Source organism: Leuciscus leuciscus (assembly GCF_965113295.1).
Source record: "Leuciscus leuciscus genome assembly, chromosome: 14".
Classification (NCBI taxonomy): domain Eukaryota; kingdom Metazoa; phylum Chordata; class Actinopteri; order Cypriniformes; family Leuciscidae; genus Leuciscus; species Leuciscus leuciscus.
Genome location: NC_138738.1, coordinates 38949128 through 38964192, shown reverse-complemented (window position 1 = coordinate 38964192; position 15065 = coordinate 38949128). Strand labels below are relative to the sequence as shown.

General features: G+C 38.6%; 1 protein-coding gene across 3 annotated transcripts in view; it reads left to right on the top strand.

Moving 5' to 3' along the window:
- Positions 1-15065, top strand: part of quob (quattro b) — a 50834-nt gene that overhangs the window by 30037 nt on the left and 5732 nt on the right. For 2 of the 3 annotated variants that reach the window (XM_082136096.1, XM_082136095.1), the window contains exons 15-19: positions 1720-1969; positions 3552-3641; positions 5839-6069; positions 14006-14176; positions 14249-14426. In XM_082136096.1, coding sequence (XP_081992222.1) covers positions 1720-1969; positions 3552-3641; positions 5839-6069; positions 14006-14176; positions 14249-14426 — 920 coding nt within the window. The remainder of the gene's footprint in view (positions 1-1719; positions 1970-3551; positions 3642-5838; positions 6070-14005; positions 14177-14248; positions 14427-15065) is intronic. The other variant, XM_082136097.1, reaches the window with a different exon arrangement.

Sequence of the window (15065 nt, the reverse complement as noted above, 5' to 3'; positions counted from 1 at the left end):
TGAGAAGGAACCGATCATACAGAGCAGGACGCGATGAGAACCGATCATACAGAGCAGGACGCGATGAGAAGGAACCGATGATACAGAGCAGGACGCGATGAGAACCGATCATACAGAGCAGGACGCGATGAGAAGGAACCGATCATACAGAGCAGGACGCGATGAGAAGGAACCGATCATACAGAGCAGGACGCGATGAGAACCGATCATACAGAGCAGGACGCGATGAGAACCGATCATACAGAGCAGGACGCGATGAGAAGGAACCGATGATACAGAGCAGGACGCGATGAGAAGGAACCGATCATACAGAGCAGGACGCGATGAGAAGGAACCGATGATACAGAGCAGGACGCGATGAGAAGGAACCGATGATACAGAGCAGGACGCGATGAGAAGGAACCGATCTTACAGAGCAGGACGCGATGAGAAGGAACCGATGATACAGAGCAGGACGCGATGAGAAGGAACCGATTATACAGAGCAGGACGCGATGAGAAGGAACCGATCATACAGAGCAGGACGCGATGAGAAGGAACCGATGATACAGAGCAGGACGCGATGAGAACCGATCATACAGAGCAGGACGCGATGAGAAGGAACCGATCATACAGAGCAGGACGCGATGAGAACCGATCATACAGAGCAGGACGCGATGAGAACCGATCATACAGAGCAGGACGCGATGAGAACCGATCATACAGAGCAGGACGCGATGAGAAGGAACCGATGATACAGAGCAGGACGCGATGAGAACCGATCATACAGAGCAGGACGCGATGAGAAGGAACCGATGATACAGAGCAGGACGCGATGAGAAGGAACCGATCATACAGAGCAGGACGCGATGAGAAGCGATCATACAGAGCAGGACGCGATGAGAAGGAACCGATCATACAGAGCAGGACGCGATGAGAAGGAACCGATGATACAGAGCAGGACGCGATGAGAAGCGATCATACAGAGCAGGACGCGATGAGAAGGAACCGATCATACAGAGCAGGACGCGATGAGAACCGATCATACAGAGCAGGACGCGATGAGAACCGATCATACAGAGCAGGACGCGATGAGAAGCGATCATACAGAGCAGGACGCGATGAGAAGGAACCGATCATACAGAGCAGGACGCGATGAGAACCGATCATACAGAGCAGGACGCGATGAGAAGGAACCGATCATACAGAGCAGGACGCGATGAGATGGAACCGATCATTCATTTGTTAATTACATAATAAGTGCAACTTTTGTTTTGCATCTTTCAAGTTCCAATTATAGAGAAAATAATCAAAAGAGGAGAAGCACGTTTCATTTCTAAATTATGTAATTCACTAGATTTTCCAAAAAATATCATTTCCATTATGAATTCAAAGTAAAATAATCATTACCACATGGTTATTAATATAGTTTAAATATTAATAATAAAAATAGTTTTAGCATTGTAAATATTAGCATTGTAAAAATTTGATTGTAATATTATATTATCCAAAAATATAAAATAAAATAATCATTACCATTTTTTATCACAACTATTATTTTATATAGTTGTATAGATCTGTTGTCTGCTATATGTATTTGTAATAGTAAATGATGTCAGTAAACTGCATCAGTGTGTGTTGTGTGTGTTGTGTTCTGACAGCGTGTTGTGTTGTGTTGTATTCTGACAGTAAACTGCATCAGTGTGTGTGTGTGTGTGTGTGTGTGTGTGTGTTCTGACAGTAAACTCCAGCGCATCATGGAGGAGCTGCTCCAGACGGAGAGAGAGTATGTGCGAGCGCTGGGATACGTGGTGGATCACTACATCCCTCAGCTGGAGCGTCCCGACGTGCCTCAGGACCTGCGGGGACAGAGAGGGAGCATCTTCGGGAACCTGGAGAAGCTGCGAGACTTCCACCAGCATCACTTTCTTCAGGAACTGGAGCTGTGTCTGAAGGAGCCCTTCTGTGTCGGACGCTGCTTCTTAAAACACGTGAGCTTTACAGCCTGAGTTTAAGATTTCTAATGTGCTGCTGCTTCACACCTGAGTTTTCCCTTTAAAGCTCCGATCTAAAGATTTCTAATGTGCTGCTGCTTCACACCTGAGTTTTCCCTTTAAAGCTCCGATCTAAAGATTTCTAATGTGCTGCTGCTTCACACCTGAGTTTTCCCTTTAAAGCTCCGATCTAAAGATTTCTAATGTGCTGCTGCTTCACACCTGAGTTTTCCCTTTAAAGCTCAGATTTAAAGATTTCTAATGTGCTTCAGAGGACCTAGAAACTAGCGATAATGAAAGAACCATACAACTCAAAAAACAAAACATGTCCATGTCACATTTCACCCTCAAATTGTATAAAATAAATCAATAATATTTTGCATAAAGGAAATTAAGCCTAAATATTTAGGATATCATAATATATTTTTTTGCATTGTGACATTTTTTCATGACAGTTAAGAACATTTCCTCCCCAAAATTCTTATTATTGTAGTGCAAAAACCAAAACGAATGTATTATTTAATTTGCATCATTATAGAATTTGTCATACAGACTTTAATTTATCCTGCTTTAGATAAAACTATTCTTCTTTAAACAACAACAGCATCTATCATTGTGAATAATAAATGTTACAACAACAACAAAAAAGATAAAAAATAAAGTGAAATGTTTGTATGTATTACAGTAATTAGAAATTGAGGGGAAAATGTGTTCATTTGTCAAAATTCACCCTAATTTTTATTTTTATAAATATAAAATATCTTGTATACATATCCTGTATATCTTGTTTTGTTTTTGTTTGGAGTGTCACACTCAAGCACCCAGCTAACAGAAATATGTTCTAAGAACGTTTGGCCAACGTTGCCATTAGGTTCTGAATGTTCTCTGGACGTTCTAAAAATGTTTTTTCTATGTTATAAGTATGTTAAGGGAACATTCCATTTAAAAATTTTGCAAACATTATGGGCATGTTACTTTTGAACGTTCTGAAACGAGTAGTAACATTTAAAAAATGTTAGACAAACATCACTAAAAATGTTTCAGAAAAAACATCCCATAATGTTTCTGTGCTATACTTTTGAGAACATTATTAAAGACCTGATAACTTTGAACAAACGTTCTATTAACGTTACCCTTTGCAGAACCTCAGCCAGAGTTCTGAGGACGTTCCCTGTTAGCTGGGAATCACCTTTATGACACGTTAATGTCTTCACACAAAGAATCTGAACGCACATGCAAGAAGTCCACTGTGTGAAACCAATGATTCTGCAGGTGAAATCTGAAAAATGTGAATATCGTGAAAAAGTTTGTGTATTTCAGTAATTCAAATTAAAAGGTGAAACTAATATATTTAGTATATATAACTATATACACATGCATGATTATACTCTTCAGAGGGCCGACATTTCTGTATTTAAAATCCTGTTTTTTAATTAATTTCATGTAATATTCTAATTTTCTGAGATTTTGAATTTGGGGTTTTCATAAGCTGTAAGCCATAATCATCAAAATTATAACTTCAGCACGATATTCACATTTTTCGAGTTTCACCTGTATGCATTTCATCTCTCAAATTCAGAAAGAAAACTTCGGCCTGTACGCATTATACAGCAAGAACAAGCCTCGCTCGGAGAGGATGCTCATCGATCACGGGAAGGAGTTCTTTAAGGTGAGTCCTTCCTCCGTTTACTCACTTTTCTTTCATAAGTGACACAAATGTGATATCTGAAGGCAAACACGTTAGTATTCATCCGAATTTGAATGTATGTTTTACATTTAGATTGACATTTCAACAAAGCTACTATATGAACACTTGTATGCAGTGTAAGAAAAAGTGACGCTGAAGATCTAGCTATGTTTCCATCCGCCTGTTTTTATGCACATTTTGAGATATCGCATGTATGTGCAGTAATTCTAAAAATGGGCAAAAAAATTATTAAAAGGATGTTTTGAAGGTACACAGATCTTTTAAAAAGATCAGGGCAAATTTGATTTCTCATTTCATGACCCCTTTATTACAAATACAATAAAATCAATCCATGAATTCAATATTCTATGACTAAAAAACTAAAGATTTGTAAGCATTTGTATGTCTCTAAAGCACTACACTGTGTACGTGAAGGACCTGTAGAAGCTCCTTTCTGTTGCACAATAATAGAAAGTTTACAGTAAGATTATGAAAGAGTTTATATGATATTACCACATAAACTCTTTCATAATCTTACTGTACACTCCCATAATGGTAATGCAATTTTTCACTCATCTGATCAAAGCTAAAGTAATGCCCATACGTACTGGAACAGGCCTCATTGAGAAATGTTGCTGCCATTCTGCTAAAAATTCTGATCAAGCTTTCATTTGCCAGAAATGTGATTGTACTTGGAATGAGAAGCATTAAATATGATTAGGGCAAAAAAACATGTCAGAATACACCATCTGCGTAATAAATGTGCACTTTTCCAGACAGGACACGTCTATAACCCAAACTCAACATGGCAAATTACCAAGTCAGATAATTATGATACAAATAATAATAAAATAATATTATAACACTTTATAATAACTGCACGCTATTAATCATTAGTTAAGCATTAGTAAACAGTGCATTCGTCATTTATAAAGCATTTATAGACATTAATAAGCAGTTTATAAATACAGTTGTTCTTGATTTATAAGCATATCTATAATGTGTTTAATAATTGTATTTTCATACTTTATTAATGATCAATTTATCATTTCTAAATGAAGTATTGCATTATTTACAAACCGGTTATTTAGGAGTTGTCAGTGGTTCATAAGATCACTTAGAAAGTGTGAGTAAAGGATTAATAAACTGTTTAAATACATATTATTATTCAGACATATAGTAATAGTTACTTAGTGTGTTAATAAATGCTTTATTAACATGTATTTCTACTGTAATTCAGGGTTAGTTCAGGGAGTTATAAAGCATTTAGTAGTGGTCAGCGCACTATTTTTGTGAGCTCATCTAAAGTGAGGACTAGTTATGCCTTAAATATTTGTATGTTCTGTATCACTGTGTGTGTTTGTTTCCTTTTTCTGTTTAGAAGATACTGAGTCTTTAAATCTCCTTTATAAATGATTTACAAGGCATAACTAGTCCTCACTTTAGATGAGCTCACACTATAGTGAACTGACCACTACTAAATGCTTTATAACTCCCTGCATCTACTACATTTACTCACACTTTCTAAGTGATCTTATTAATCAGTGACAACACCTAGTTTGTAAATAATGGTAAATAATGTAACTGGCTTGTAAATAATGCATTACTTCATTTAGAAATGAGAAATTGATAATGAATAAAGTATGAAAATACAATTACTAAACACATTATAGATATGCTTATAAATCAAGAATAAAGCATTTATAGCTGTATTTATAAACTGCTTATTAATGTCTATGCTTTATAAATGATGAATTAACTGTTTTTAGTAATGCTTAACTAATGATTAATAGCATGCAGTTATTATAAAGTGTTACCGATTTGGTGTTGACTTTGCAAAAAAAGTCAAAGCATTATTGGTGATAATATCATAACCTAACAATTTTTAACTTATGCAATTAAAAACAAACTTGATGTACTAAAATAAGTAAACCTGAAATAAAAATGTATATAACCTATTGAGACATTTTTGAAACAAAGGCTTATAAAAACACAACAAAATGACTAAAACTTTAACTAAAAACAGAAAATATAAACATAAAAACGAATTACTATAACACTATAATAGTGTCTCAGTGATACTACAATCACACTGATGTACATGTCCTCTTGTGGGCCGTTATTGATGAGTTGTTTGAGATGCTGTTGTTCATGACGGTGATATGGTCTGGTTTAACAGCAGAAGCAGCAGCTGTTGTGCGACGCGATGGATCTGTCCTCGTACCTGCTGAAGCCCGTCCAGCGCATCAGTAAGTACAGTCTTCTGCTTCAGGAGCTCCTGCGGGAGACCGAGTCCGGTGCGCATGCGGCCCGACACCGGCAGGAGATCCAGACCGCGCTCCACATCGTCCAGTTCCAGCTGCGCCACGGGAACGATCTGCTCGCCATGGACGACATTCAGGACTGTGATGTGAGTCACACAGAGATGCTGTTTTTTTTAAGTTAAAGTAACTTTAAAGTAATTAAAAAATATACACTATATGCAAACGTTTGGAGTCAGTAAGGTTTTTGAAAGAAGTCTCTTCTCCTCACTAAGGCTGCATTTATTTGTATCAGAAAGACTGTAATATTGTGGAATACTTTTACAATTTAAAATAGCAGTTTTTTTATGTGCATATGTTGTAAAATGTAATTTATTGCTGTGATCAAAGCTGAATTTTCAGCATCAATCTCTAGGATTCTTTGAAAGTTCAAAAGAACAGCATTCATCTGAAACATAGAGATCTTTTGTGACATTATTAATGTCTTTACAATATTAAAAATAAAGGTTCCTAAAGGTGGTTTTCACGGTGATGCCGTAGAAGAAACATTTTTTGGTCCCGGAAAGAATCTTTCAGTGAACAGTTCTTAAAAGATCCTTCTTCTAAGTGTTTTAAAAATCGAAAGAACTTTTTTTCACTATAAAGAACCTTTTTGTGGAATGGAAAGATTCCATGGACGTTAAAGTTTCTTCATGGAACATCAACATTTTCATGCCAATAAAATCTTTTTTTTTTTTTTTTATAGAGTGTACTTTTGATCAATTTAATGCACCCTTGTGTCACGTAACGTGTAGGACAAAGCTCATAGAATATGTAGAAATAACATTAAATACCCAAACTCTCAGGGCAAACACTCACACTTACATTGACGATAACGGACCAAGCCTGAAGGAGAACACGAGGTATAAATAGGCTACACAGAGACTAACAAGATAACCAGTGAGGTGATTGACAATGCACAGGTGATAGACATGACTAATTAACACTAGGAAACAGGACTGAACCAAAAACACAATGAAGGGGGGAAACACAGATCATACATGTAACACCTTGCTGAATAAAATGATTAATTTCTTAAAAAAATAAAATAAAAAATAAATAAATGTACTGACCTCAAACATTTGGACGGTAGTGTAAATATTTAAGAAAAAAAAGAAAAAAAAAGAAATTTAGATATGTTGCAACAAACTGAAATAAATAAGTTGAAGCTGAAATACTAAAAATATTAAAACTACAATTAATTTAGCTTTATCAAATTCAAGCTAAATAGAAATATTAACTGACCAAAATAATTAAAGCACATAACAGTATAACTAAATGAAAGGTGTTTAATATAAAAAAAAGCTCAATTAAAATATTAATAAATACTAAAATAACACGAGTGAGAGAGATGAGATTACAACATCTCAGAAAACCCCCACATCCATTTTAGTTTACAGAGCTAGAATCAGAAAAGCATGTTATGACAAGCGTCACTATTGCCGTTGCACACACTGAGGATTAGTGACTGGAACAAAAGACTATGCATTAAAGGGATACTCCACTTTTTTTGGAAATAGGCTCATTTTACACCTCCCCCAGAGTTAAACAGTTGAGTCTTACCGTTTTCGAATCCATTCAGCCGATCTCCAGGTCTGGCGGTACCACTTTTAGCATAGATTAGCATAGATCATTGAATCGGACAGGACCATTAGCATCTCTCTCAAAAAAATGACCAAAGAGTTTTTATATTTTTCCTATTTAAAACTTGACTCTTCTGTAGTTACATCGCGTACTAAGACCGACGGAAAATGAAAAGGTGCGATTTTCTAGGCTGATATGGCTAGGAACTATACTCTCATTCCTGCGTAATAATCAAGAAACTTTGCTGCCGTACCATGAGTCCAGCAGGCGTAATGATATGACGCAGCGCCTGAAAATAGTCCCCAGCTCAGTAACTTTCAACGTGACCGGGACTAAGTTTGTCTAACCTATTAGACCTATTTTCAGGCGCTGCGTCATATCATTACGCCTGCTGGACTCATGGTACGGCAGCAAAGCTTCTTGATTATTACGCAGGAATGAGAGTATAGTTCCTAGCCATATCAGCCTAGAAAATCACAACTTTACATTGTCCGTCGGTCTTAGTACGCGATGTAACTACAGAAGAGTCAAGTTTTAAATAGGAAAAATATCGCAACTCTTTGGTCATTTTTTTGAGAGAGATGCTAATGGTCCTGTCCGATTCAATGATCTATGCTAAGCTATGCTAAAAGTGGTACCGCCAGACCCGGAGATCGGCTGAATGGATTCGAAAATGGTAAAACACAACTGTTTAACTCTGGGGGAGTTGTAAAATGAGCCTATTTCCAAAAAAAGTGGAGTATCCCTTTAAACTTCAGTGTGTAAAATGTTGTTACTTTTCTGATCAGACGATCTGATCATTTATTTACGATTTCTACCTGCTTGATGATAAAATCCCACAGACTCGCATTGAAGAAGCGACCCGAGTCATATCTAGACACCAGAATATCACACAGACTTGAGCGTCAATTCGGGAACACTTTATTTCGATTGTCCACTTTAGACATTCTACTAACTAACTTTGCAACTACATGTCAACTAACTCTCATTAGAGTATTAATCTGCTTAATATCTGCTAACACTTTATTTTGATGCTCCTCAATAGACATTATACTGTCTACTTGTTCTACTAACCCTAACCTAACAGTGTAAATACTCTAATGAGAGTTAGTTGACATGTAGTTATAAAGTTACTTATAGTCAGTAGAATATTTAAAGGAACCGTATGTAAGAAATGTATTTCAATTAATCATAAAATGGCCCTGATATGTCACTAGACATTAAGAAATCATGTTTATTTCAAATACTTATATCACTGACAACAGAAGTCCGGCCAGGATATTGTAATTTAAAAGTGAAGTTGCAGCCCTCAACTGATGTTGATGTTGTCATGTTGTGTTTTGGCCTGAAGCTCCACTCTCCAGCTATCTACCAATCACGAAGTCAGTAGTGTTTCGGCATCCGGGATGCCAGATCTGCTCTAGTTACCACAGCTGCAGCTACAAACGTGTCGGATAAAAAATGTCTAACGTTATGAAACCTAAAAGACCTCGTTATGAATCCGAAATACGTCGTGACAAAGTCCGAATTAAAACAAGGTTTGTATAGGAGATATCCTTGTAGCAGCCGACGTTCCTGCTGGATCCTGCAGTCTAACTGGCAACCATGAGTCAGGGGGGAGGGGGAGGGGATACACCGCTCTACAGTAATTTGAAAGTGATTGCAGTACCAGTTTTGGCCACAATCTTACATACGGTTCCTTTAAAGTGGACCATCAAAATAAAGTGTAACCGTTGATACTTTTGTCCAGTAATAAACCACAATAGCAATACTAAAATCCACGAAAACATCTGAGAAACAGCTTAGCATTTTGCACAGGCAAACATTATTCATAATTTCTTCAGAAATCGTACTATCATAATCTGTTGTTTTGCATAATAAGGCAAATATATAATGTGTGTAAACTAAATGTAGACTAAAATAAAGAGTGTATTTTTGTAAAAGAGGAAGGTCAGGCGTGAGGTGAACGCGAGTTTTGCCCACATCACACACTGTCTGTAATTAGAACGATAAACTCCCTCATATTTCATGCACTTATTTTCAGACGCATGCTTTAAAAAGAAGAGAAGCTCAGTGGGAAGAGAGGATAAAAGATAACTAGCAGGCCTAGACTCCCTCCTCCTGCACATCAGCGCAGAGAGAAGTTACTGTACGCTTATGTCATCTCAGACTCTTTTTAGAAGGCCACTTTCCTCATCGCAGAGACTTGCCAAAAATATGATCGTATTCAAAAAGGTAAATTTATGGCTTGAAATTTCTGCCAAATTCTGCATCTGATCGCATGCAGGTGAAAGAGACGGTGCTGACATCTCTCCTCATCTCCTCTGTGACACATTCACTGAAGTATTACAGTTCTGTCACTCAAAATGATTTGTGTTTTAAGTAACTTTTCCCGAGCAGTTTTCTGGCATTCATTTGATTAACAAGACAGTAACTGAAATAGTACAAATTAACTCTTTCCCCTCCAGTGTTTCATAAAAATTTGCAAGCCACCGCCAGCATTTTTGATCATTTTCACAAAACTTTCATGACCCCAGAATATTTTTTTTATGAATATCTGAACATGCAAAAGAAAAGAAACAGAGCATCTGCTTTATAAAACGACAACAAAAAAGATTTGATTCTAGCTTCATGCATTCTTGAAGCTTGAATGTGGGTACGCTTCATAAAAAAAGCAACATTTTGAACAAAAAAATGAGAAAATCGTGTGTTTTGTCAAAGACTTCGTCCGGACGGGATTCAGAGCGATGATCAGAACACAGAGTCGATCGAGTTCATCAACACCTCAAAGCTTCACAGTTGTTTCCTCTTCATGGCTTCAACATTTCATTCAGTTTTGATTTATATGCTGTTTCATGTTTGATGATTGCGTTATTTTACATGTGCGTCAGCAATGCTTTTATCTTATTTCTGCTTCTTCTTCTCCTGTGTTTTGATCTGGAGACTCTCTACTCTTTCAGAAGATGCGTAATAGCGCCACCTACCGTATAACTGAGAAAATATGAAGAAAATTATAATTACCGGACAATTCTGTCATTATGGCGGGGAAAGAGTTTAAATAGTTGTTTTCTACGTGAATATTTGTTAAAATGTAATTTATTCCTGTGATCAAAGCTGAATTTTCAGCATCATTGCTCCAGTCTTCAGTGTCACATGATCCTTCACAAATCATTCTAATATGATGATTTGCTGCTGAATTTTTATCAAATCATTTTTAAGAATGTATTTGATCACTATCATTGTTGAAAACAGTTTTTGCTGCTTAATATGTTTGTGGAAACCGATAAATCAGGATGAATAGAAAGTTCAAATGAACAGCTTTGCATCACAGGAATAAATTATATTTTACTATATTTTTTATCTAATAAATGCAGCCTTGGTGAGCAGAAGAGACTTTTAAAAACTTTTTAAAATTGTAATTATTTCAAACTTTTGACCGGTATTGTTTATAGTGAAGTCTCTCGATACAAACTTGATCATGTTTTTTAATATCTAAACATCGAAAAATACCTAAGTCGATTTGTATGAAAGCGTCTGCCAAATGCATTAATGTAGGCCGGATCTGGAGGTCAGATTTGCTCCAGTAATGTGAAAGCGTCGTGGATCAGGCGTGTGAGATTGATGTCGTGTAGATTTGCTCCAGTAATGTGAAAGCGTTGTGGATCAGGTGTGTGAGATTGATGTCGTGTAGATTTGCTCCAGTAATGTGAAAGCGTCGTGGATCAGGCGTCTGAGATTGATGTCGTGTTGATTTGCTCCAGTAATGTGAAAGCGTCGTGGATCAGGCGAGTGAGATTGATGTCGTGTAGATTTGCTCCAGTGATGTGAAAGCGTCGTGAATCAGGCGTGTGAGATTGATGTCGTGTTGATTTGCTCCAGTAATGTGAAAGCGTCGTGAATCAGGCGTGTGAGATTGATGTCGTGTTGATTTGCTCCAGTAATGTGAAAGCATCGTGGATCAGGTGTGTGAGATTGATGTCGTGTTGATTTGCTCCAGTAATGTGAAAGCGTCGTGAATCAGGCGTGTGAGATTGATGTCGTGTTGATTTGCTCCAGTAATGTGAAAGCATCGTGGATCAGGTGTGTGAGATTGATGTCGTGTTGATTTGCTCCAGTAATGTGAAAGCGTCGTGGATCAGGTGTGTGAGATTGATGTCGTGTTGATTTGCTCCAGTAATGTGAAAGCGTCGTGGATCAGGTGTGTGAGATTGATGTCGTGTTGATTTGCTCCAGTAATGTGAAAGCGTCGTGGATCAGGCGTGTGAGATTGATGTCGTGTAGATTTGCTCCAGTAATGTGAAAGCGTCGTGGATCAGGTGTGTGAGATTGATGTCGTGTTGATTTGCTCCAGTAATGTGAAAGCGTTGTGGATCAGGCGTGTGAGATTGATGTCGTGTTGATTTGCTCCAGTAATGTGAAAGCGTCGTGGATCAGGCGTGTGAGGCCACATTTACACATAGCCGGGTATTTAGAGAAACGAATATTTCTCCCCCTCCGTTTTCAAAAATAACATCGTGCACACAATATCGTTTTCAAAAACAGTTGCCGTTTACATCAACCCGCATAAATACAAAGGGGCGGCAGTGTAAGGAGAAGGATACAGCCATGCAAGCCAATCAGAATCCTCAAAATCGACAACGACGAATAGCACGAGCGACTTCCTGTTCCTTTCAAAACAATAGACATGGCGCGAGGTTCGTTCGTGTGGACAGACAGCGAAGCAAATGCAAACAGGCCAAAAGCGTTTTCACAAAAGTAAAAATGAGTACCACTTTAACAGCATCCATGATCAAATAGTAGCCAAACAAACTCATAGACAGTATGGAACAAACTCTAAACATAGGGCGCTCACATGACGTAAGCATTTTCTGGCGCATAATGTGACGTTTGAGAACCTAAAACCCCGTTTCTCCCAGTTGACACGGCAACACATAACCGGCGTTTTCAGAAATCTCCACTTTGGCCGGAGTTTTTAAAAATAATCGTTTTCTGGGATAAAAACGGCGTTTTCGTGTAAATGACAGGCCAAAACGCAGGGAAATATCTGCGTTTTCCCATCGTGTAAACGGAGATTGATGTCGTGTAGATTTGCTCCAGTAATGTGAAAGCGTCGTGGATCAGGCGTGTGAGATTGATGTCGTGTTGATTTGCTCCAGTAATGTGAAAGCGTCGTGGATCAGGCGTGTGAGATTGATGTCGTGTAGATTTGCTCCAGTAATGTGAAAGCATCGTGGATCAGGCGTGTGAGATTGATGTCGTGTTGATTTGCTCCAGTAATGTGAAAGCGTCGTGGATCAGGCGTGTGAGATTGATGTCGTGTTGATTTGCTCCAGTAATGTGAAAGCGTCGTGGATCAGGCGTGTGAGATTGATGTCGTGTAGATTTGCTCCAGTAATGTGAAAGCGTCGTGGATCAGGCGTCTGAGATTGATGTCGTGTAGATTTGCTCCAGTAATGTGAAAGCGTCGTGGATCAGGCGTGTGAGATTGATGTCGTGTAGATTTGCTCCAGTAATGTGAAAGCGTCGTGGATCAGGCGTCTGAGATTGATGTCGTGTAGATTTGCTCCAGTAATGTGAAAGCGTTGTGGATCAGGCGTCTGAGATTGATGTCGTGTTGATTTGCTCCAGTAATGTGAAAGCGTCGTGGATCAGGCGTGTGAGATTGATGTCGTGTAGATTTGCTCCAGTAATGTGAAAGCGTCGTGGATCAGGCGTGTGAGATTGATGTCGTGTAGATTTGCTCCAGTAATGTGAAAGCGTCGTGGATCAGGCGTCTGAGATTGATGTCGTGTAGATTTGCTCCAGTAATGTGAAAGCGTCGTGGATCAGGCGTGTGAGATTGATGTCGTGTAGATTTGCTCCAGTAATGTGAAAGCGTCGTGGATCAGGCGTCTGAGATTGATGTCGTGTAGATTTGCTCCAGTAATGTGAAAGCGTTGTGGATCAGGCGTCTGAGATTGATGTCGTGTAGATTTGCTCCAGTAATGTGAAAGCGTTGTGGATCAGGCGTCTGAGATTGATGTCGTGTAGATTTGCTCCAGTAATGTGAAAGCGTTGTGGATCAGGCGTCTGAGATTGATGTCGTGTAGATTTGCTCCAGTAATGTGAAAGCGTCGTGGATCAGGCGTCTGAGATTGATGTCGTGTAGATTTGCTCCAGTAATGTGAAAGCGTTGTGGATCAGGCGTCTGAGATTGATGTCGTGTAGATTTGCTCCAGTAATGTGAAAGCGTTGTGGATCAGGCGTCTGAGATTGATGTCGTGTAGATTTGCTCCAGTAATGTGAAAGCGTTGTGGATCAGGCGTGTGAGATTGATGTCGTGTAGATTTGCTCCAGTAATGTGAAAGCGTCGTGGATCAGGCGTGTGAGATTGATGTCGTGTAGATTTGCTCCAGTAATGTGAAAGCGTCGTGGATCAGGCGTGTGAGATTGATGTCGTGTTGATTTGTTGGTGTTGTGCAGGTGAATCTGAAGGAACAGGGCCAGCTGATCCGTCAGGATGAGTTCCTGTTGACCTTCAGGAAGAAGAAATGCTACCGTCACATTTTTCTCTTCCAAGATCTCATACTCTTCAGCAAGACACGCAGAACTGACATCGGGAATGACACGTACATCTACAAACAATCCTTCAAGGTAAACCACCGTCCGTGAACAGGTCAAGCTCTTTGTGTCTTAGACCTTGACGTGTCTTCCGTCCTCTCTCAGACCTCAGACATCGGCATGACCCATAACTCTGGTGACAGCGGCCTGTGCTTTGAGATCTGGTTTCGGAGAAGGAAGTCGCAGGACACGTACGTACTTCAGGCACAGAGTCGAGAAGTGAAGGAAAACTGGACCAGAGACCTGGAGAGGATCCTGTGGGAACAAGCTGTTCACAACAGAGGTGAGCAGAACAATGAGTTCAGACTGTATATATTCAATTATAATGGCATATATTTATAAAATTCAAAGAATATTGGTATAGTATTGATACGATAAGCATGAATGGTGGATATGAGCCACATTGTGAATTAAATTAAGAAGAGTTTAAAGGTAATCTGAGATTACTCTATGTTTTATTTGAATTCAGGTTGTGTTACACTGCTTAATTTTAAAGACAAATTAGTAATTAAATCTTTAACCTGTGATTAGATGTGATAGCTTACTCTGGGAACTCTTTCATTTCCCCCCAATCCATTGAAATTTTTTGGGGGGGAAATCTAAACCATTTAAAAGTGAGTTTTAAATCTGTAAAAGGATTAGAGTACTGTAAAACCTAAGAGGCAGTGATGTGAATGTTCTTGGGTGTATCAAGTATCCTGAACTGCGGAGAAGTGATCTTGTGTATTGAGGAATGTGAGGAAGATAAATGACAGAAGCTGAACTCCTACACACAGCTGCATTCATTCATGACTCTTACCTCGGCCTCAAAGCATTTCCTGATAATGGTCCTTTAGATGTTTTGCATCTGTATTTTTCCTTCGACTAGTTTGCCCTGTAGATGTGCGGGAATAAAGATCAGCGGAAATCAATCTATTATGCA